At 37.3% G+C, this 23,538-nt stretch overlaps 1 protein-coding gene across 1 annotated transcript in view; it reads left to right on the forward strand.

Annotated features, from left to right (window-relative positions):
• The window catches only part of WASL (WASP like actin nucleation promoting factor), a 51,806-nt gene extending 28,955 nt beyond the window's left edge, over positions 1-22,851 (forward strand). The window contains 10 exon segments of the mRNA XM_039570694.1: positions 112-208; positions 5,065-5,088; positions 9,864-10,032; positions 13,249-13,291; positions 13,696-13,849; positions 16,920-17,054; positions 17,057-17,091; positions 17,093-17,440; positions 18,520-18,628; positions 20,051-22,851. Of these exon segments, the coding sequence (XP_039426628.1) occupies positions 112-208; positions 5,065-5,088; positions 9,864-10,032; positions 13,249-13,291; positions 13,696-13,849; positions 16,920-17,054; positions 17,057-17,091; positions 17,093-17,440; positions 18,520-18,628; positions 20,051-20,112 (1,176 nt within the window). The 3' untranslated portion in view covers positions 20,113-22,851.
• Positions 22,852-23,538: the final 687 nt, after the last annotated feature.

The raw sequence follows: 23,538 nt of genomic DNA on the forward strand, positions 1-23,538 counted from the left end.
ATCTGCAGTGATTTTTTCTGGTTATACCTTCAGAAAGGTGTAAGACAATATTTAAGAAAGCCTTTAAAACATCATCTCAGTCATGGGGGGGGGAATATTAATGTTTTTCAGACATGTCAAGTTGGTCTTAATTTTGCTAATGAAGAAGAAGCTAAACTATTCCGCAAAACAGTAACAGATTTACTTGGACGACGGCAGAGAAAATCTGGTAAATATTCAAATTAATCTTAAATTCAGGCTTGTTTATGTTGTTGTGGGGAGGGGGAGGCAGGAAGCTACTGCTATGTCTGAAAGCCACTCGGGGCACTACTCCCATATTTATATTTTGAAGTAATTATGCTATTAAACCATGCTTCTTTCTCTATTGTGCAAAAATTAGTATTTTCTGAAACAACTCACTCTTGGTGTTCTGTTCTATGAGTCTGTAAGTCTCAGTGTAAGCTGAGACCCCAAGGTTGTGATTTGAAAATATAGATCAGGGAAAATAAAAATGGCACACCAACATTGGGAAAACTAGAAATCTTTCTCTAAGTTGTTATTGTATTTGAATAAACTCTCTTTTAGCCCTGGGTTGTTTATAACTGATTCGTGAAATTCAGCCCAAGTGGGTTGTAACATAAATTTTACCATCTGGTATGTTCAGTAGTTCGTGAATTTTTGGCATTGATCCAGCAGCTAGTAGGGAAATATCTTTTATTCAGAACTAGTGATCTTGGCTTAGGCCAAGAACAGAAGACATAATGTGCCTATGCTGTCCTTAGCAGCATGGGACAGTGAAGCACAGCATGCTTTTTGCCAGCTGCAAGATGCCTTGGGAACATGGTCAGTGCTTTAAAGGGAGCTCAGGCTTCCTGCAGATATCGGTCATTTTGCAGGGAGCCCATAAACAACTTTCCTGTCTTGACAGCCGTATGTCCACGAAGGATAAAGTGATACAAAATACAGGCTTGGAACAAGTAGATGTGTTCAGGCTTGCTCTAAGATGTAGTGTGGACCTGTGTGTGAGCTACAGGATGTATTTTTGTAATCCATTCTGGAACTGAATTGCACTAGCAATGCAGTGTAAATTACTGTAAAAGGAGGAAGCCTTCCTCCTGGAGAACTGTCCTTGCAACTGTTCTTGGGAATGTGCATTATCTGTATGTATTCACTTGGATTTCACCAAGGCATGGTGACTCAGGACCAGAGCACTTGTTCCAGGAGCTTAAATGACGAGATTCCCTCAGCTCAGAAAAAGTTCATAAGGTTTCATGAGAAGAAGTGGGATCACTAAGAAGTGACATTAATAAAGTTTCTCATACCCACACTGGAAAAGTGATTTTGCATCTACTGTTCCTGAAGTTTTACTCTATGTCTAAAACACAGTGCTACAATGCACAGACATGACTTGGGAGGAGGCATGTTTGCATTATTGGCCATAGCAAACTTCGTTTGAAAATAGTGGTTCAATCAAACCTTCTGTTCACAGAGTTTTTCTTCTACATAGAGATTTTTTTTTCATGGGACCACATTAAGTTTTTCTTGTTCACTCTTTGGACTTAATCTTGGTTTGTATGCTAAAGCTCTTGTTACTTTATATATTGTTTTAACCAACAACTCCACCTCCCCAAACATTTGCAACTTCAAGACAACCATTATTTTAAAAAAGAAATGAAACAAAAAATAACCCTCAAAACAAAGCACTTCAGGTTTTTCCTTGTTAAAAGCTGCAAACCAAGAATTTAGAACAGTTAGGAGATTCCTTAGTCAAGCCACCAGATGGAGTTCTGTATTTGTCCTTGTGACTATTTATTTGTGCTTCTAAAATAACAGGCTTTGCACTTGTTCAAATCAAAGCTGATTTGCTGTTGGTGTTTATGCTTTTATTTATTTTTAAATGCTTGTATAAAACATATATTAATTTACACAAAGATTTATATATAGTAGAAATGATACTAAAGTTGTGTATTATGTATAATATTAATACATCTTAATATAGCTTAACACAACTTCTCAGTCACAGAGATAATAGTCTGGTAATTTTGATGTTTTTCTGGTTTTACTCCCATACCTTCCAAACTATGTGTCATTTCATAGTAGTGCCACCTGAGATGCTTTCAACTCAACTAAGTACTCCATGTGATCATTTAGCTGCCTGTTATGCTATTCAGGGCTTGCTAGGAGACTTCTCCAGGAGTCTTATGGAAAGCTTATTGAAAGGTAGCAGTAACAGCAGTTCTGGCTCACAAAGCTGTGACTTGGAGGTTAGTACACAAAATACTGTCAGACAGCTAAGAGAAGACACAACAGTGTTCTGCTCTTCCTCATTCAGCGTGAAATGCACTCCAGTATACAGACAACCCCTGAGTAAGTGCATCTGGAGTTCCAGAGAGGTGAAAGTTTGGCTCCAGAGAATGTACAAAAGCTTGCAAATGTACAAAGTATCAAGTAGAGACTAGAATGAGGGACAAAGGTAGAGAAACAATTCTTGATCTGTTGTCCTAATCTTTGTAATAGTGCAGGGTTTCATCTAACTGAACTCTGGTTTGGGTTGGCTTCATTTTGGGGGTCTTGGGTTTGTTTTTTTTTTCCTTGAGGTTTTTTTTGTCAATTAAATTCTTAACCTTAGGTTAGAAAGAAATTTTTATAATTCATTAATTTGTCTGTGGACTTACTTAAATAATCTCTCCATTTACTTCTTAAAACAATCCCAGATAAGTTCCCCCAGTAAGCATTGTGAACACAGTGTGCCCTTGCCACTGTAATACACTCTCACTTCAGGTATTGCACATAAATACCATTAGTTTTTATTTTTAGTATCTTGCCTCAGAAATGTTAATGTGTGTACACACACAAGTGCCTTCTCCACATGCTGAGCACTTAGCCCTAAAAGGGAAGCAGATACTTTTTCTTAACTGCAAATAGTCTTTTCTGAAGTAGGAGGCTTCTTGACTAGTTTTTATGTATTGCTTGTAGCTTTATGGGTGGGAGCCCTGTTAACCTTCCATGAAACTTCTTTTTTCCTCCACAAGCTCTTAGCTCCTTCATAATAGACTTCTTAAATTTCAAGATAGATACTTAATATGAAGAAGGATTTTTTTTATTTGTTTTGGTTTTCTTCTTTCATCTTTGGTCACAGTTTTTGCTGTCTGGGTGACAAGGGCATCTCTAACCTGCTCAGCTTGCATTGGATTCAACTCTTGGCAGAGATTATTCTCATTTCCAGGAATGGTCATTGAAGGGAGCTGTGGTTTTTTGTACATAGGTAGCTGCTGATATTCATCTGTTTTAGATCAGTAGGCATGTTCCTCTTTAAAAATGCAAAATCTGCCACTCTTGTCAGGTCATCTGCATTTCAGGAACAAAAGTTTGTACTTTCTTGTCAGCAGTGGTAACCACAGAAAAACAGAGCTAGTCTCTTTGGGCCACAAATAAATTAGCCAGTAGAAGTTACAGGATAATGTTTTGGTTTGTTACACACTATTTATTTTCTTGAACTGTTTATTCTAATCAAAATTGTAAAGGATTCCCATGATTTGACTCAAAGCCACTTGAGTCACACTTCCTGTGAATACCTCCTACTTTTGCCATCTTCCCATCCTATGACAGATGACTTGCAATCGAGTTGTTGATTAAAACTCTAATTATGGTCCAGAGGTTGAGGTGGGGGTTGATTGGTTTTTTTAAGTTTGTTTTGTTTTGTTGTTTGGGGTTTTTTTATTGTTATTATTGGTGGACAGTACAAGATGTGGTTTCTTAAACTGAATATTGTAGGAAGAGAGAGCACAGTATTTGGCCAAAAAGCCTTTTTTTTCTTTTTCTCACCTCAGACCTGATACCTTATGCTGAGGCACCCTTGCAGAGGTTCTCCACCTCTATGCCTGAAACTACCCTGCTGTGACTTAAAAATCGGCTGGCTGGCTGTGGAAGGCTTGTTCATCAAAAGTTGATTCTCAATAGGTTTTTGTCACCTTCCCATGAAGGTTTGATGATCTTGATGGATTCTTTTGTTCCTATCTGAAGATCAGTGGACTGACATGAGGCTGACTTGCCTTGCATACTTATGATTGTATATTTTTTGATTTTTAAGTATTCTTAGGACAAGGTCAGCACCATCTGTGGAGGCACCTTCTCCCTTATGTTTGTGAGTCTGGAAAAATACAAGAAGTTAACGGTTTTTCTGGGGTTTGCTGGAAAGCGAAATGCCCTTATTATACAACTCTTGGGAGCCCTGTTACTTACTACGGATACTCCAGATCCTTACAGGGCTGTGGGTTTTGTTGTAGAGAGATGATAAACTGCTTGCCTTTATGGGTGCTGCTAAATCCAAATTTCTTAAGAGTATGTGTATAGATACACAAATAGTGTAAATATGTACTGGGGGTGGATAGGAATTAATAGTAAGTGAGGGAATCTTCTTTAAAGGGGAACTTACTATTATAAGCTGAGAATATTGAGGTGTGAAATGCTTACATTTTAAATCATCAAGCCAGATTCTTCATGGTCTTTGAAACACTCTGGTGCTGTGAATAGAGTATCATATTAGTATCAAGGAGATTCTAGTTCTTACCATATTGTTCAGCTACCTGTTGGATAATGTAGGTGAGGTGTCTTGCCCCTGTGTGTCCTATTTTTTATGCATAAAGCAAAACTAATTAAATTTTAGCTTCTGTGAGAGAACAATACTCTATAAAGTGCTAATTATATTTCAGATTAAAATGAAAGGACAGTTTCATTCAGTGGACATCAGAAAGCATAATGCTTCAAAAATCTTACTGTGATAGGTCATATTAAAACAGATAGTTTTTGAATACTTCACTCTACTTCACGGTTGAAATGCCTGAAACCAAGTCAGTAGCTACTGCCTTATGCTCCTGCTCAGTTTGTACAGTTGAAATCAGTGCGTAGTGTCTAAAACTGGGGGGTTTTGTTCTGTAATACTTTTTTTCAACTGCACAGGTAGACTTTAGGGATATAAATAGATTCCTAAGTTTGAGGTCAAGGTCATTAAAAGCTTCAATAGAAACTAAAATTTAGAATTATTTTTTCCTGTTCATTCAAAGGTTCTTTTTTCTTTTTCAACAGAAAAAAGACGAGACCCACCAAATGGTAAGCTTTTTGCATGAATCTCTGCATTTTATTTTTTCCTTTTGCTGTCATTTACTGTTTATGTATAGCTTTGTTTCAGATTTGTTCAGGATGATCATGTAGTGACAAAAGAGGTAAACTGGAGGTTACAGTATCCTTTTTGTTTCTGTTCTATGGTATTTGTTTAGTTGTGGCTTGAAAACTTTGTGGCTTAGCTGGAATTTGTAAAGAATGTTTCTGGAGGAGCATATTTTGTTGCAAATAGGACAGAGGGCCCTTCAGCTTAAACTGAGAAGAAAACTTTGGACCTTGCATTTGCTGCTTGATCTTCAGAATATGATGTATAGGATCACTATACAGAGTTAGTCCATTCGTCTTAATAGCAAGCATAACGATGATGGATTTAATAGAATGTAACAGTCTTTTGGGTTTACGTCATATGTTTGTTAATATTAAACTCTTTCCGAATGAAGAATTATTTGAATCTCCTTGTCTCTCAGAAACATGTCCCACTAGCATGAAGATAACAGGTTCCTCAGAAGATCCTCTTATTAAATTGATGGAAGGAATCAAACTGTGTATCAGTTTGATACAGAACTTTTTTACCATCTATTCTAAAATCATGAAAAAGCCACATCACTGATTATTAAGTTTGATGTTTTTGATTTCTGAATTCACACTGAAGTTAAAAAGGGATTTCACCTGTCATATTTCTGTTGGTGATCCAGATCATAGATCATACCCCTGTATCTCTGAGTTTGCTGCTGGAGCAAGGGTAGAGTCAACTGATGTTCTGAAATACCTGTATGGCTTGAGGTGAAAGCCTTAAAATTTGTACTAACCAAGTCATTCAAGCATCTCTCTGTAGGTCACCAAAATGTCTAATTCCTAACTAATCCTGAATTATAGGAACTACTGATTCCTTTTATATACGCAGATAAAACCTCCCTCATGTGGAATACTTCTTAAAAACATAGCTTTTTCATATTGATAACCTTTAAGTTTTGAGGAAATTGAGGCAATCATCAGTTGAGGCCAGGTATTTTTAGTATAGATTCAACTTTGACTGGGCTGTTAAGTTTTGAGACACTCATAGTAATATCATCTGTGATGGTCTCGCCAGGTTTTCTGAGCTTTCAGAAGGTTTTGACTGTTCTGCTCTCCTAAACAGCACATCCGTGATAGCAATGTCTGCAGAGCAGATGGGAATTACAACAGCAGTGATCATGTAGTAACACCTACCACAAAAAATTTAGCCTTTGTCTCTATTCTGACACAATTTACTGGTCTAGTTTGCTATCCTTGATTAGAATAAGATTTAAGAAAACTAAGCCTGCAAAAACTTTTCTGCTTAAAATACTCTCCATACCTCATGCTGTAAGACCTTGGGAACAATATTTTTCTGAGAAAAATTCTCTCATACTAAACTTGCAGTCATTGTCCCTATGCTGGATTTATCCTGAGTATTCTGTGGAAGACATAGGGTTTATGCTCAGTGTTTCAGATTTGTAATCACTTCAAAGGTTTTCAGCATATCTGTTTTTTAATAAACTGTTTCCCTGGGACATCCACATGCTCTCTCAAAATCTGTCCGTTTTCCTTTTCTGAATGTATCAAATTCTGTAATGCCTGGCTTCTCTGCTGGTAGAAAGTTGCATAGCCATGTCCTCAAGTAGTCACAGATAAGACACAGTCAGGTCATGGATTGTAGCCTTAGGTTGTTACACTCTCCACAGACTTCACATTTCAGTATTTGGAATTAAGACTGGAACAGATACATACTATCAAAATGTAACTGGAAAAAAAACCCCCACACCTGTTCTAATAACAGCTAGTTTTTGTTTTACTCTTCATATGCAGTTTCTGTTCAGAAATTCTGTTAGGGAGAAATGATGAAACACCTGTTTTTTTGTGCTGGGTATTAGTGCATTATTAGCTCTAAAACTGAAAAACAAGAACAGTCGCATTTCTGTACTCACATGACCCATGGTTTAAATACTGTGGGGAATTTTGTTTTACTGGAGCTTGTTAGTCTGGATTTTCTGCATACATTGAAGCTGCATGGAAAAAGCACTTGGTCTTTTGTATGACGTTTTCAATGATACAGATTTAAGATTTTTTTTTTTGTAGAATCGCAGGATTAAACTCAAATTGGCATTAGCAGTTATGTAAAATGTATTAGTCTGTAATTTCCTGGGATTTGTGTTCTACTCATTTGTAATAGCTAGGTCTCTTTATGCAAATAAAGAAGAGTTACTGTGGTTGAACTGACCTTTTAGTGAAGTACTGGATGAAATGAGGATTTGTCAGAGTATTAGGTTTTGAGGGAATCTCAAAGAACCATGTGATGGACTTTTGTTTCAGCTGTTAACTAGAACAGTTTGCATTTCTTGTAGGGCTGTCTGTAGTCTGGCACAGATACCTAGAGAGGCTCTAAATAAAATACAGAATAGAATTAACATTTCAAAATGTTCTGTACGACGTTTTCTGGAGCCCCTTCTGAAGACGTCACAGATACTGATCACAGTGGATGCTTAAGGCCACTGTACTGTCAGGTACTTCCTAATGATGAGCTCTATATGCCTCTCTCATCTTCATTTATTGAGCTGTCTACACCTGATGGGGAAGGTGCATGTCTAATGATGGGAAAAATATTACTGGATATAAATATGGCAGTGCTAGAAGAGTACAATTCTTTCCAAGGTTCTTTTATCCCTCGTGGACATCTAAGGTCTAAACCAGATGGTAAGAAAAATTTTCATCTTTAAGTTTACTGTGACCTCTCTTGTATGAATATCATTGTCAAGGAATCAGGCTATTAATCCTTGATTTTTAGCTCAGCTGATTAAAACTTCCTTTTGCAAATTGCTGCTGCTTTACATACAACTGACCATGTTTGGTTAGTTCAGGATTTTATATACAAAAAGGTGCATTTCAAAGACTGCTAGAAATTGAGAGAAGAATATCACAAACTTACTAGCATTATAAAGGCACCCATTTCTTTTTTGAATGTCAGTACAGCTATTGAAACTGTAAATACCAATATAATAGGTGAAAATGGGCAGAATATAACAGAAAATGTAAGTGGTGATTAAAGTGAAGATTAACGCCTAGTGTTTTTTGTTTTGTACCAAGGAAATTAAGACTGTAATTTTCAATTCATTCTGAGATTTTACTGAACTTACCGTTAAGTTTAGAGTTGATAATATTTGATGATTAGTCAATTCAGTGCTAATTTTAAGTGAAACTCCAACAATGCAGATTGTTTTGTGTTGTTGTATGTGGTCAGATTATGTACTCTCAGAGGACAGTTGTCTAGATCAAAACATTTCTAGATAAAAGCATTTCTGCTTAGCAGAAAATGTTTCAGAAATTTTTCCATGCAGTTTTAAATCTTGTCCTTTAAGACTCCTAGGGTGTTGGAGAATGTTAAGAATGTTGGAGTTGTCATGTTTTAGATGAGTTTTGTCTAGCCCAATGTCATGTTTCTGTTCTTATTTCTTTTCCTGGCCAGTACTAGGTGCTTCCCACTGAGGTGTTTAACTGCAAATGTCAGCTATGTTATCTGTTGTACTGTCTACTTGTCCTTTATGATTTTTATTTTGAACTCTGAACATAAGGCTTGTTGGTTCTTTCTGAATGCAGTTATGAAAAAATAGTGTCAAAATAAGGTTCAGATTTATCAAAGTCTAATTAGACTTTTTTTATCATCTGCCCAGTAAGACTGGGTCTTACTTCAGCTGATTTGCTAACCACTGGGTCTTAACTCACAGGGAAGTAGGGAGTGTTTTCAAACTATTTCTTGCCAAACTGGTTTTAAATTACCTGCTTAATCTCATTCTTCCAAAACTGAAATTACTTACCCTTTTTGTAGGTTTCTTTAAATATACACCTGTGTGTATGTATGTATACATATATATGTATATAATAAATGCATAAATTGCTTCTTAGTATTTAAGTACTGCTACCACTTGCTTATGTCAAGAGTTATCTTCTGTCAAAGCTAAAAAACCGGAGTGGAACATGTGCTAGGTATGTTCATTTGCTAGTATTACACAAGTAACATAACATTAAAATGCTAAATTCGCAGGAGTATAATTCAGATACATTTTAAATAACTAGAAAAATAATTCAGAATTATTCATAATTAAGGACAAAGTTTGAGAACATGCATGAAACACTCAAGTTTTATTTCTGGTGCCGTTTTTACTCTTTGCATGCTGTTGCTTACCTGGGACTTCACTGTTTTGAAAACCTGTCAAAGAGTAAGACATAAGAAATCCTGAACAGTTCCACAGATGTTGTCCTATATTTGAAGACAGTAGTGTGTCCAGAGCAGCCTTCTGTAGTTGTTGTGATGTTCAGGTTCTGTGTGTGATGGCAGAAGGCATTCCCACTTGGGGCTTATTAAGCAAAGGTTCTGTCCCCTGAAAGATTAGTTTAGTGTGCTGCCCAGGTAATGGCCTGCTGGCTCTTCGGGTCCAGCTGTTTATGAAGTCACATCTTTGATCTTATCTAGGATTGTAGCTATGTTGTATCTTCATGTGTCTCATCATTCCATGTGTTCTGTGCAAGCGGCAAAAACCAAGTCATAATTCAGAAAATATTTCTGTTTCTCTGCTTTAGCAACATTTTTTTTTTCATCAAATAACTTAGTTTATGCATCTGACATCCAGAACCCATCTGGATGCACATGGCTTGTAGAGCTACAGCTCAAAAACAACCCTCAACGTTTGTGGATTGAACATGGCATTGTTGAAACACAGTAGTAAAAATCCTGTACTTTACTTTTACAGGCCCAAATCTACCAATGGCAACTGTTGATATCAAAAACCCAGAAATTACAACTAACAGATTTTATACTCCACAAGTCAACAATATTTCATATACCAAAGAAAAGAAGAAAGGAAAAACTAAAAAAAGAAGATTGACAAAGGCAGATATTGGAACTCCATCTAATTTCCAGTAAGTACATTTTTGAGTTTGGTTTTGGATGGGTGGAAGTTTTGTTGGGGCAGGGTGGTTGTTGGCATTTGGTTCTGTTTTCTTTTCTGATTTTTTTTTGTGTCAGTTACACTTGAAAATGGCCAAGTCTTGAATCTGTGTAACCTGAACTTGAACTAAGTAAATGCTAGCTGGAATGCTGTGGGGTTTAAGCAGGTTAGCTTATATACAGATGAGGATTTACTGCAGCTGTTAACAAAAAGTCACTTGCTATCCAAAATCAGCTTAGAAAACACTTCAGCTGCATAGGGGTGCCTTACTGAAGTTGTTAGCTCAGTGGAGACTCATATTCAACCTCACTGGTCAACCCTTTAATACTGTTATTCCTATGCCTGCACATATTTAGCTGTGCTTTGTCATGTGAAGTACACATTTGGGTCCTGACTTGTCATAACTGCAGAAATGACTTGCCATAATTTCATCTTTGGCTTTCTGTTTACAAACTTTTTCTGATGTGTAGGCTAGGACATACATCTTGTGATGAAAGTACAGCATGTATACATCCTTCAAGAATTTTTCCTGATGTAGTTTCTAATGTATCTTTAATCTTTTGGAGTAGTTATGATGTACCACTTTAAGCTTCACTTTCATGAAACTTGGTTTTGGTCACTTTACTCAATTAACTGTTGCTTTCCTGAACATTATTGATATTATAATCTTCTGCCTTTTAAAATAAATGTACTTTATTTGCTGAAGCAACAGGAACTTAAAGAGCTTGAGTTAGTTACAGGAAAGACCAGTTTCTGTGAAGCATTAGAAAACCAGTGTGAGGTTTACATGCCAAGTGATTGTCTTGTTCTTTTGAACTGGTATGTTGCATCACTTACACTAATGTGTTTTCCCAGAATAAAATTCCATTAAAATAATGTTGACATTACCAGTTACAGTAACATTACTGCACAGTGTTTTGGGATAGTGCTCTGTGGAATGGCATAGTGGATGGAACATAAAAGAGGTGGGCTAAACAGACTCTAAACAGAGTCTCTAAACTCTCCCTAAACCGACTCTGCCTAGAAAATTTAGGCATCAACCTTGTTCTTACTGATATGAGTATCAATGAAGTGCTGCATCTGTTAGTGTCACTTGAATGGAAAAATAGAGAAAAGAAGGAAGAGGGGAACAAAAATGAAGAGTGCTTGGTAGTTGGCCACTGTTGTGGCTGTACTGGTGCAGACTTGAGCATATGCGGACAAAATTTGCGTCACCATGTCAGACCTCTGTTTGGAATGTCTGGAAGAGGTTGTGCAGCAGCATAGATACAAAATTACTTTGAGACTTTGTGTATGACGTCTATCAGAGTGTGACCTAGAAAAGCTGAGAGTAAGGTGATAAAATACTTCATGGAGCTCAAGCAAAAGATACGTTCCAGTATCATTAAATGTAATATTAAATTGTAAGTGGTGAACCTTTACAAAAGAAGTCTGTTGAAAGTCTTTTTGGCTATTTAAGTTCCCTGTGGAGTGCAGCGGCTATGTGTCATCTTACTGTGTAAGATAGTTTAATTGCGGGTTTTGTACAAACATGCGGAAACTGGCATTTGATATTGTTAGGCAAATAAGCTACTAGGATAACTTGTATGTCACTTGCGCTGTGATACTGGTGAAGACCAACACAGTCACTGTTCATTCCAGATCAAAGTTGCAATCAGTAGATAAAATTTTTAAATGCCTTCTGTTAGACAGCTGTGAAGTTTCAGTGTTTTGAGAGAAAAACAACAATTTGTACTCAACATGAGTACAACTTATTACTGTATACGTTCTTCTAAGTAGCATTGGAGTTTTAATGCATTTGTATTGAAAAGATCTGAAAAACATGTGTCACAGTCAGTGTGTACAAGTAATTTATCTTACTCTGAAGGGTGAAAAATAAATGATAAATAATGCTAAAAGTATGGCATATAAAACTTCAGTATCAATTAAGCGCACTAAATTCTGAGTTGTATGCTCACAACCTCTTAAAAGAGCATCCTGAGTCACACACATGTGCTCAAGTATGTGGGTAATACTACATTAGTGGTAAACCAATGTCAATTTACATGTGCCAGTTAATACATTGCAATCAGCTATGAGACTCTGTTAGGAAATGCGTGTCTCATTTATGTGAAGTAAGCTGTAGCTTAGCATTCAGAATTCTGTAATCAATAAATCATCCCATATTTTGGTAGTTAAAGGCATTTAAATAATTAGGCAAAACAGGGCTTTCCTTGGTTTTCCTTTTTTATGGCATAATGTGACTTTAAACCAGACGTTTTACTTTTCTTCTTAAAATAAGTAGTTAGCTAGTCATAGTTACACCAAAACCAAAACTGATCATTTTACTTCAATATTCTCATGAAGAAAACTTGTGCTGTTGGTAATAAAAGACCCAAGCAAGAATAGGAGGTCTGGTGGGTGAGGCACTGTTTAATAGGAGCCAAACAGCCTTTGTAATTTGGCAAGCTTAGCCTAAACTGCATTGGCTACTAACAGCTCACCTGGTATTTTTTAACTCTGAGTTGAACTTCCTCAAAACTGTATCTTGCTTCTAGAAGTCACCATATGTGAAAATAATCACAAAACATGGAGTCCTGGTAACATTATGGCTCTGTCTTCCATATCCAACAGCAGTAACATGAAGTAGCTTGGAGTGGCACAAAACCCATCTTTGTTCTAACTGGTTATAGCATCACATAGAGTAATACTTTAGTAGCCACATGACATGGCTACTAGAAGCTTAGGGAGATGGCAGCTGAAAATAGTCCTGACTTACCTTTGAAAGATGTAAATGGGAGAAGGGTGATAAGAGAACACACAGTGATGGTAGGGAGGAGGAGGTTTTCCAGCTGCATGCCACTGAAAAATTTGGCAATAGCTCAAGGTCCAGTTGCTCTGTAAAGGCTAAACTTCTCCTTGATCTCTGTGCAGTCCTTCCATCATTATCCGTGTGCACCATAGGGTAGCATGAAGCCTTCATGTTTTCCACAGACTGTAACTTAAGGAGAGAAATAAATTCTCGATCTTCTGGACGAGAGACAAAAAGTGGAAGTAAAGAAGTTTTACTATTCCATTCTCAAGTGGGGCACTGGGGAATAAGAATTGCTTAGAAGCTGGTAGTGATCTCTGGTTGTCTTGGTGTCTTCTTATTTTAGTTAACAAGATCCTTTTTATGCTGATTAAATGGACTTTTCTGCTTTTTTAGACACATTGGACATGTTGGTTGGGATCCAAACACAGGTTTTGATGTAAGTAATTTAATAAGTTACTGAAGACAATGATTTAAACTTTAGAGACTTTCTAATGTAAGTCATGAAGATTTGCATTAAATAAAAAGTTAACTGTACAATTAAATAGTTATAAATGGGGATTTTATGATGTGATGTAAACAGATGTTGGAGTAGAAGGGAATAGGCCAAAGGGGACTGAGGGGGGGAGAAAAGATTCAGAACCTTCAGTTTTTCATGCAGGATACTTACCCCTCCTAAAGTAGTATTTTCCAACTTGAAAAGTCAACCCAGAGACATGTACGTCACCTTGCTGTTCCTTTTAATGATACGGTTTGTGGCTATTGTTTTCCCCCAATACAAATGATATTTTAAAAATACCTCCACATTTCAAGCTACTTAAAACTAGTGTATCTGACTTGCAGGTGAACAACTTAGACCCAGAACTGAAAAACCTGTTTGATCTGTGTGGAATTTCAGAGGCTCAACTAAAAGACAAAGAAACTTCAAAGGTCATATATGATTTCATTGAAAAAACAGGAGGTGTGGAAGCTGTTAAAAATGAACTGCGCAGACAAGGTGGGATTCCTTTTATTTCTACGTAAAAATTAACAGGGCATTTTTTGCCTTAACGATGTTGATGCCTTAACTGTTGATGGTGAGCAGTTTTTGATTCTCTTCTCTGGGCTTCATGTCACTGCAGTTGCCCTGGATCATGTTTCCATACACTATATAAAAATGTTCAGGCATGACCCATGAGAGTACTTGTCCCTTAGGAATAAAGATATTTATGCCAATTAAATAACTTCCAGTAGCACTTAGTCTGGCTGCAAAGCTACGCAGTATGTTTGATAAAGATTTTTTTAGACTGCGTGTGTTAAATATTTATTTGTAATCTCAATCTTATAAAGAATATAAAATGTTGGAAGCCATAATGCTGTTGTCAGCTGTAGTGGTAGTACATGGCTGGCAGGTATGTATGGTGCCCATTTACCCTGGCAGCTCTATGTAGTGAGCCTTCCAACACCTACAGACCTGCAAATTTAATATTATTTTTTAAAGTTAGTTTTTTTCTAATTTGAAATTAAAAATACTAGTTTTAAACATGCTTCTGCTGCAAAAAATTTCTCAAGCTGCTGCCTGCCTAATCTTTAAATGTGACCTCAGCTGATGTATTATCTAGTGGAAGATAGCAAGTCAGTTTAAAATTGCCCTGCCAGTGCCAAACTTCCAAAAATTTACTTAGAGCTCTTCTCAAGAGGAAAATTATGTAAATTGAAATTAATAGCAGTTTGAAAGCAATGAGTAAATTGTTCAGTGACTGAAGAGATACAGAATCGGGGTACAATGACTTGTTAACATTTATTCCTTAGGTCCCCCGCGGTGGAGCGGTATGTACTTGAGCTGGCATCTAAGCATATGCTTCAAAGTATTCATGCTGTTGTGTGATTTCTTTCCTTGATGGTATCTTAGTCTGCACCTGTTTGACTGCAATACTAAAAATTATGTTTGAACTTCTTAGTTAAATTGTAAGCAAAACTTCCAGTTACAATTTTTTTGTCTCAGTAAGATATCTGTCAGCTTCTTTATAGAATCTTAACTCTGTTTAAATGTTTACAGAGTCGTTGCTCCCAGATTGCTAACTGTGAAACTAGATTGAGAAGACTTGCCTTGGAGTCTTATGACTAGTTTAAAATATTTTTAAAATGCCCATTTTTTATTTTGTATGTGTTAACTTCACATTATGGCCACTTGCATGTATGCAATTAAAAGAAAAACCTCATCTAGAACATGAGTGATGATAATCTACCTCTGTGCTTTTTGATAGAGGTAGATAAAATACTCCAGTATTTCAGTGAGTTTATCCACAATTGTGTTACTTGACATATAGGCTTGACTGCTGTTTGAAGTGTTCTTTCTCGACTGAAGCACATTTTTCTGTGTTTATTGCAAGAATTTCTGTGCTTACATATTCACTCTGCGAGGATGCTGACTAGAGAGTTGCAGACAAGCCGTTCTGCTGAGATGGAAATTACTTTCCTGTTTTCCCTGCTCTTTCCCTAGTTTTGGTACTGGTGGTTGTTTTCTTGGTGACAGTACCATCAATAGAAGATTATACAAACTTTATTGTTAATAGCAGTGTACAGATTAGCGTGCATTTATAAAAAAGAAAAATTATTTTCTTGCTTTACTTGTACCATCTGAGAGGGAAGGGAGAGAGGATGAGTTAATGTGCTCTCTCCCTGCTGCTCCTCCCTCATTTCACTACAGTTGAGTACAGACGAGCTGAGTGCTGTTTCCACAGATTAGATTTGGCATCTTTCTCTAGATATAATGCGAATAAACCATTTCCCCGCAGGAAAACCTAAACCTTGTGTTCAAAATCTACAGACAGTGCAGACTGGAGCCGTGACCACGCTGAGTATCTCCTCAGTATTGCCAAAATCCCGTACGGAGTGCTTGGCGGGTTGTTACGCTTGGTAATGCCGCCCTCCAGTGGCCGGAAAGGGAACTACAGTCATATCAGCCAAAAATGGTGGCAGTTTTTAAAATCGAGAACGTTGGCAGTATGTCTCTTGGAAAATATATGACATTTCAGAGGCAATTCTCTCCGTGTTGTTCTTGTGAAGGGGTAGAAAAAAACCAGCAGCTTGTGGAACTTAAGAACATAATACTTGATTTCAAGAGTAGTATCTTCTCTAAAGATGAGCCGGGAAGGAGCATTTGAGGTACTAGTGACTCCTGCTTCTGCAGAATCCCATTTTTAGGGATGTTCCCTTCTCCATGCCAGTGCAGCCAGCCTGCTTTCTTTGCAAGTAACATGAAGGGGATAGTAGAAGATGTAAAGAAGTATCTTCTTGAGTGTAATACCCTTTTTGTTATAAAGGCATATGAAATCAAACATGAATTTTCCTATTTATGTGACGGCACCTGGATTATTAAGTAGTTATGTGCAGCAACCACACAACCTGAAGTACCATGAGCCATTAGATGCTTAATGGAAGAGGAAATGAAACGGTGCTATTTAAAATGCCATTAGCAAAGCAAGTACGTTTCAAGGCCACTTCACAGAGAAATGATCCTGTGTGTTTAGCCCTAAAGTTGTTTCCTTTTGGCCGTCCTTACCATGAAGATATTGTTGGAAGTAATTTTCAGTAAAAGAGACTAAGAGTCAGTTTATGCTGCATTATAATGCATTAGTAGGGGAATTTCTGTTACTAGAAGATACTGCTTCAAAAAATGTTTCTGCAATTACCTAATAAAATAATGGATAGACTAGAAAGTGGAAAATTCATTTTAAGTCTGTTTTCTGAAAAGTTTTTCTCTTTTGTTCTGTCCTAGGTCAACAAAATTTTACAGGATTCTTCTGAATTTTAATCAGTCTTTCTGTGTAGTGCATGTGCTTCGTGCAGTGGGTGACTCTTTTACAGAATATACAACTGACATAGGCTATGTTTAGCTTGGTTTGCCATATAGGCATAGCTTATATTCAGCTGTATCCAGTTTAATCCAGAATTGGTAAAATCTGCACAGGCACAGAGATCCTTGCAAAAGGCAAGGCACAGCCTGTTGTCTTTTTCTGCTAGTCTCTGAAAGACTTTCAGGTATGGAGTAGCATGTAATTCAAAGTTGTTTTGTTTCATTTCAGCTCCACCTCCGCCACCACCGTGCAGAGGAGGACCCCCTCCACCTCCACCTCCTCCTCCCCATAGCTCGGGCCCTCCTCCTCCCCCTGCTAGAGGCCGAGGGGCACCACCTCCACCTCCTTCAAGAGCTCCCACAGCAGACCTCCACCCCCACCTCCATCTAGACCTGGTGCAAACAGTGCCCCCCCCTCCTCCAAACCGGATGTATCCTCCACCACCACCAGTGCATTCCTCATCTGCACCATCCGGCCCTCCTCCGCCCCCACCACCACCAGCAAGTGGGTCATCTGTTCCTCCACCCCCTCCACCTCCTCCACCCCCTCCTGGTCCTCCTCCACCACCAGGCCTTCCTTCAGAGGTTGATCACCAGCTTCCAGTTCTTGTGGGAAACAAAGCAGCACTCTTGGATCAGATCAGAGAAGGAGCTCAGTTGAAGAAGGTAGAACAGAACAGTCGACCAGTGTCCTGCTCAGGAAGAGATGCACTGCTAGACCAGATACGACAGGGTATACAGTTGAAATCTGTGAGTAAAAGCTCTTTCTTATCCAGGTCCCCTTGAGACTTGCAAATGCAGTGTGAACAGTAAATTGTGGCTCTGCTTTGGGGCCAAGATTGTAAGTTTTAGAGTTCCCGAAGTGATGACTAAACAGTAGTACTGAGAAAATGCAAAAAACACACATTTGCTACAGATGAGTATTGGTACATGAAATTACCCTTTCAAACTCATTTCTCACTTTTGAGTAAAGCTTTAAGCGTAAATCCTACAATGATGATGCCATAGTATCATGGCTGTACAGAACTTCTGCAAGAATTATGAAAGATTACTGCTCTCCTGAGTATTCAGTAAAATAATCTAAACTGCAGGGGATGAGTTTAGGAGTAATGACAGCGGAAGGCAAACACTACATTTATTAGTTTTATTTTTGTCTTAAAACAGACCTGTGTTCTGCAACTGTTGAGGCTTGTAAGAAGGTGGCTGCCTGTGTCTGGACAAGTGCTGCCCATGAGAGAAGCTGTAGCTGTCCCTGCTGCAGAACAGGCTGTTACTGTTTCTTATTGATGCCACTGATTATCTTAAAATTAATTTCTTAGAAATAATTTGCCTGTTGGTTCTTATTTTTTGCCACTCCTCTGCACTTGAGGCTTCTGCTGTAAAAAGTGTAAGGGTGTGTTCATATTTATTTGCCGTTAGAGGTATGCGTTCTCAAAGTTAATTACTTCAGAAAGGATTATCAGCCCAAAGCAGTCTCAGTTTACAAACCCAAACAATGAAAAATGTTTTGTGGTATATACCAAAGACAAAATAAATAGTGGTTATGCAGCCACACAAGTCATGCCTGTACAATCATATTAAGAAGGTTTCCTTTAGATGAATGCTCACTTCATCAGAGCTGAAATATTTAACCTTGGGTATGGCTAACTGCAGGTCTGTTATACGGTAAAAAAGTTAACTTTATTAATAAAAGATTTTGCAGTTTGAGCTAAAGGAACACACTTTCTTCTGGTGGAAAATAAACTCATTAATCTTAAAGGAAGTTTGTCTCAAAATGCAGAGGTTCTGTTTAGCTAACTGCATCTTTCTATTGTAACCTTTTTTCCAAGGTATCTGATGGTCAGGAGAGTGCGCCACCTACACCTGCGCCCACCTCAGGAATTGTGGGTGCGTTAATGGAAGTTATGCAGAAAAGGAGCAAAGCCATTCATTCTTCAGGTGCGTCTTACGGAATTTTTGTGACCTCCCGGTGTCGGGTTTTCAAGAATTAACACTTCTGTTTATCGAAAAGTACTCCTGGAGAAAAGCATGGATTCCAGCATATAGTGCAGACCAGGATGCTCTCAGCAGCGCCCTGGTGATGGGCTGAATGGGTCCTTCATGCTGCTTTGAATTACTGGGGTGTAGCAATTTGTGGTAATCCTCAATTAAGTTACTAAGCAAGGTTAATATCCTTATAAAGACTTTCTTGTTGCAACTGACTCATTTTTATTTACTAGCTGTCTGATGAAATAAGTTGTCAAAATATTTTGGAAGAAAGTTTTTCATGCTTTCTGTTTGTTGATGCTAAATCTCTTGCCAGTATTCAGCTCCTGAGCTGTGGCTCCCAGTGGGCTTTGGCTGCCACCTCCTGGATAAGGAGCAGATATCCAGTGTTACTTGACTAGGCCTCTACCAGGATTGAATCAACTTTCCATGCTTAAGTGCTGGGAAAAATCAGGGCTGCAAGAGGATTTGCATTTCTCAAATACCAGCCTGTAATAAATGTGTTTCAGTAGCTGCAATGCAGCTGTTTGAGTACATCTGTTCTGTTTAGGCTTTGATGCATTTTTTTTCTAGAGCTTGCCTTGGTATCAGAACTGGGTATGCAGTCTGCAGAGCATTTGACCAAGTGCAGTATGGTTTGTTGATATGCTGTGCTATGTAGTAATTGCCAGTTTTGGTACTTAACATAAATTAAATACCTGAAGGGAGCTAAATGCAGTGTTTTCCTATGGGAAGGAAATGCTCTTGTCCAACAAATAAGTAGTCTAATTTTAACAGGCTACTTTTTTTTAAAGTATTTTGCACATAAAAAAGTAGAAGGCTGAATAAAGTCAGCAACAAGCATTGACTTTGAAGTTGATGTTCATTACACAGCTTTGAATATTCCAGTATCCACAATGGTCTTTAGCACACCAGACCTTTTTTGGGGGCGCTGGTTTTTTTCTGTTTGTAAAGTAAACAAATTCCATTATGTAGTAAATCTGGGAAAGCAGTTCTTTACATTCTAGAAATAATTGTGTTCCTGAAGTTTTAAATCCAGTCTGGAACAAGCTGGTAACTCTCACATTCTCTAAGAAAGAGTAGTAAGTAGTAACTGTTAAACAAGAACTTCTGATTCTTTTTCTCCTAGAACAAAACACGTTTTTCCTACGTGAGAAAAAGAGTGAGAAAAGAAACAAAATAGATTTAACTTATAGCAAGTAACTGTCTAAACTGGATGTCATGTCTAGCAATCTTAAAATAGAGTATTACTAAATGTATTGTCATGACAACCTTGAACTGATTGTTCTCTTTTCAAAAAACTGACAGAAATCAGTAACACTTTTATCATGTTAATTCTGTGCATGCAAGTGACTTGCTTTTCTTGTCTTACAGATGAAGATGAGGATGAAGATGATGAAGAAGACTTTGAGGATGATGACGAATGGGATGATTGATCATATATTATTATATATATATTTTTTAAGGTGAATGATATACTAAACACTGCTTTCTGTCTATGGATTCTGTAAAATTATCATGTAAATGTTCTACCAATTTGCTGTATATTTTTGTTGCCTTTTGCTTTTTTATTAATCTGTGCAATACCTCATTTAATCTGTAAAGGTTTGTCATAATCCTCTACAAAGCTACTCCCTGTTAATGTGTGCAAGTTTACACCTGGATGATCATGTACATGTGAATACTTTCCATTCCATCAATAAGGGAGTTTAAATGTAATATGTGAGACTGACAAAAACCTTAATGTAATTTAGTTATAATGCAAGAAGGAAAACACTATTTTCATACCCTACTTTTTCTGTATCTAAATTTTCTTATTAAAGCCTAGTATAGCACTATGTTCTTTAAGTGATGCAGCTCTTAGTTTATTTAGCCCCTTGATTTCAAATGCAATGCTATATGAATGTTGAGGCTGGTTTATACTATTGCATGGTTTCAAATACATCAAAACAGTATTGCAGTTCAAATCTTAGCAGTATGCTTTACATAACACAAAAGCACTACAGAAATGCACAGCTAGTTGTGAAAATTACCTTGCCCTAACTATAGTACTGACTGCCATTGAATGGCATTAGTAATTAAATTCTTAATTGGAGACCTCTATCTGAAGCTAAACAGGGTGGCTCTATATTGTCTGAGTTGTGAAGGCAACTTCGATGCAGACAAGTTCAACTTTTGGTTGGTTTGTTTGGGTTTGGGGTTTTGGGGAGGGTTTCTGGGGGGATTTTTTTGGTGGTTGGGTTTTGTTGGTTGGTTTTTTGGTTGGGGTTTTTGGTTTTGGTTTTTTTTTTTCTTCCCTGCTCTTACTTTCAGAATGAAGATGTCTAAATTACTGGGGGCTGTACTGGGGGCTGGCAATCGCTACAGCTTGATTTATTTTTAAAACCAATTTTTTGTGGTTTTTAGGCTGAAGGGCTACATTTAAGGCTTGCTTCAATAGCATTTAATTACTTTTTAAATTTTGTAGGACATTGGTGTACTAATAAACACAAGTGGTATTACTTTGCAGTCTTTGCTTTATGGTACACAGCAGATGCTGAAACATCAATCCTTCATCCTTTAGGTTGGAAAGTCATTAACTCAGAATGACACTTGGATAAGTACTGAATTTTATGGCAGGATTTTGTCTTCATATGTTGGCTTTAAGACTGAGGGTTGTGATGAAGATCAAGAACCTGATTCACAAGAATAGTATTTGAATAAGTGGATAGAAAATGGGATTTTCATTTCACAGCTTGCACATTTTTATAAGTTGTACTTTGTAGTGCAGTAAACATTGGCACATCTGCCTATTATGAGAAACTAATCTATGCTACGTGGGTATTTAATATCTGCAGCATTAATTACTGTACTTACTGTAATTTTCAGGTAGAAAATCATTTTAAAAACCACATTATCTGACACAGAATGTTTAGTTAAATCAGTTACCTTTGGAGTGTAGTTAATACATAGTGTCCTGGGTCTTTGACTGTAGTCAGGGTATCAAACAAAATTTAAGTTATCGAAATTGTATTGACTGAAACCCAGTGTTGACCTGATCTTGACAGGCTGGACCTGCATGATACGGCTTGGATTTCTAACCCAGTTATAACCTAGTCTTTAGCAAATTAATTTAGTCGTATGAGAAGAAAAGAAAGTTACTGAAAAGTAGTGAGAGAGGTAAGGTTGTAGTTAAATTATTCAGAGGATGCTAACTTCTTTCCAAGAGTAATTTAAGCACATAACTTGAGAAAAAAAAATTGCCAAGTGGTCTCACTTTCTTGCAGTAACTTTCGCATTGGCCTCTGCTGCTGGAAACACTTCCTGCTAGCTTTGCTGCTGTCATGGCTTGAGCTTTGGATCAAGTGCAAGTGCAGCCTGGTGTAGCTAATGGCAGTGGAGTTAACAACTTGTGTATAAGGAAAATATTTGTATGGCTTTCATATAACTTCTGGCACTGCTCACTTATTTTTATTGCATATAGGGAATTTTAAAATTAAGCAGATGAGGCCTAGAGGTTTTCCTAACATGCTACTTACTAGATATGTTTAGCTGTTATGTTCCCAGAATTGGAATTTCTGTAATATAGTTAATAATTAAGCATCACAGTTTATTAATCAAATTTCTGTTCTGGATTTTGGGAGCTCTGAAGTTACATTATTGAATAAAACTTTGATTTGTAGATACTGGCCAAAGAAAGTTTTTGGGTTTTCTATTTCTTCATACAAAAAGTACACTCACACCTGTGGTGTCCAGGTTAATATTTACTTTAAAGTAGTGTTTGTTCATGATAAATGTCAGGCATACCGACTGCGATGGCAGTTAAGTTAGTCATAGCTGCATGCTTCAGCACTCTGCCACTTGCACTCCGAGCAGAAGATAGCATTTCATGATACTGGTGCATTGTTGCTAAACATTGTAATGAAGGCCTCTTATATATTCTGGTTAATTGACTGTCCAGATAGCCTTAGCAATTAACAAACTAGCATGAGGCTTTTGTATCTCAACACTCTATGTGCATAGACAATATCAGCTAGCCACTTGTACGTATGAAATTCGTAAGAACTTCTCAATCATTCAGTTTTCCATTTATCGAACTGAAATTTTTAGTATGTGAATTTTTGAAATGTACAGTGAATAGGATGTTGCACTGGTGGCAATTCATCATGAAGCATAATAAAATTAATTTGACCCAACTAGTGTAAAACTGTGTGGTTTTTAAGTGCTGATTGTGGCACAGGTTTTTAAATAGATCTGTAGATTGATGACACACTTTAAAAGTAACTTTGGTCACCTGGTCAAATTCACAAAGCAGTAAATAGCCACGGTCAAATCGCAGTAGTTTCATGTCTCTGGAAAGTTGGATTGTGCTGTTGAGTAAACACAATGAGTAAGAACGTGACACCCCATCCTCCTGGCAGATCTCACCGCTGCTAAGCAGCTTCCTTGGAAACAGCTACTGCTGCAGGCAAGTGTAATAAGCCAGCAACATTTCAAGGTCAAACAAACATGGTATCCTTAATAAACATTCTAGAAGAAGTACTAAATAGTTAACTCTTGTCAATGAGTGCTCTAACTTAACCTGAGTTTGAGTTCAGGACACTTCAGAAGTTTGCTTCTGTCTTCTAAAGCATCTGAAGAGTCCAGCATTTCAAACTGTTACCTGGCATACGCTTTGTTTTGAAGTTTAGTGCTTATCTGATTTCTAGGCCTTAAGTATGAGGAAAGTTGAATTGTTAATTGCAGGATGAGCTGAGGTATATAATCATTTCCTTTCCACTTCATAAGCAGAAGGTTAAAATATGCTTTTGAAAGGAGGCTTTTCTTTTCTTTTTTTTCTTTTTTCTTTTCTTCTTTTCTTTTTCTTTTCTTTTCTTCTCTTT

The sequence above is a fragment of the Corvus cornix genome, chromosome 1A, assembly GCF_000738735.6.
Source record: "Corvus cornix cornix isolate S_Up_H32 chromosome 1A, ASM73873v5, whole genome shotgun sequence".
Classification (NCBI taxonomy): domain Eukaryota; kingdom Metazoa; phylum Chordata; class Aves; order Passeriformes; family Corvidae; genus Corvus; species Corvus cornix.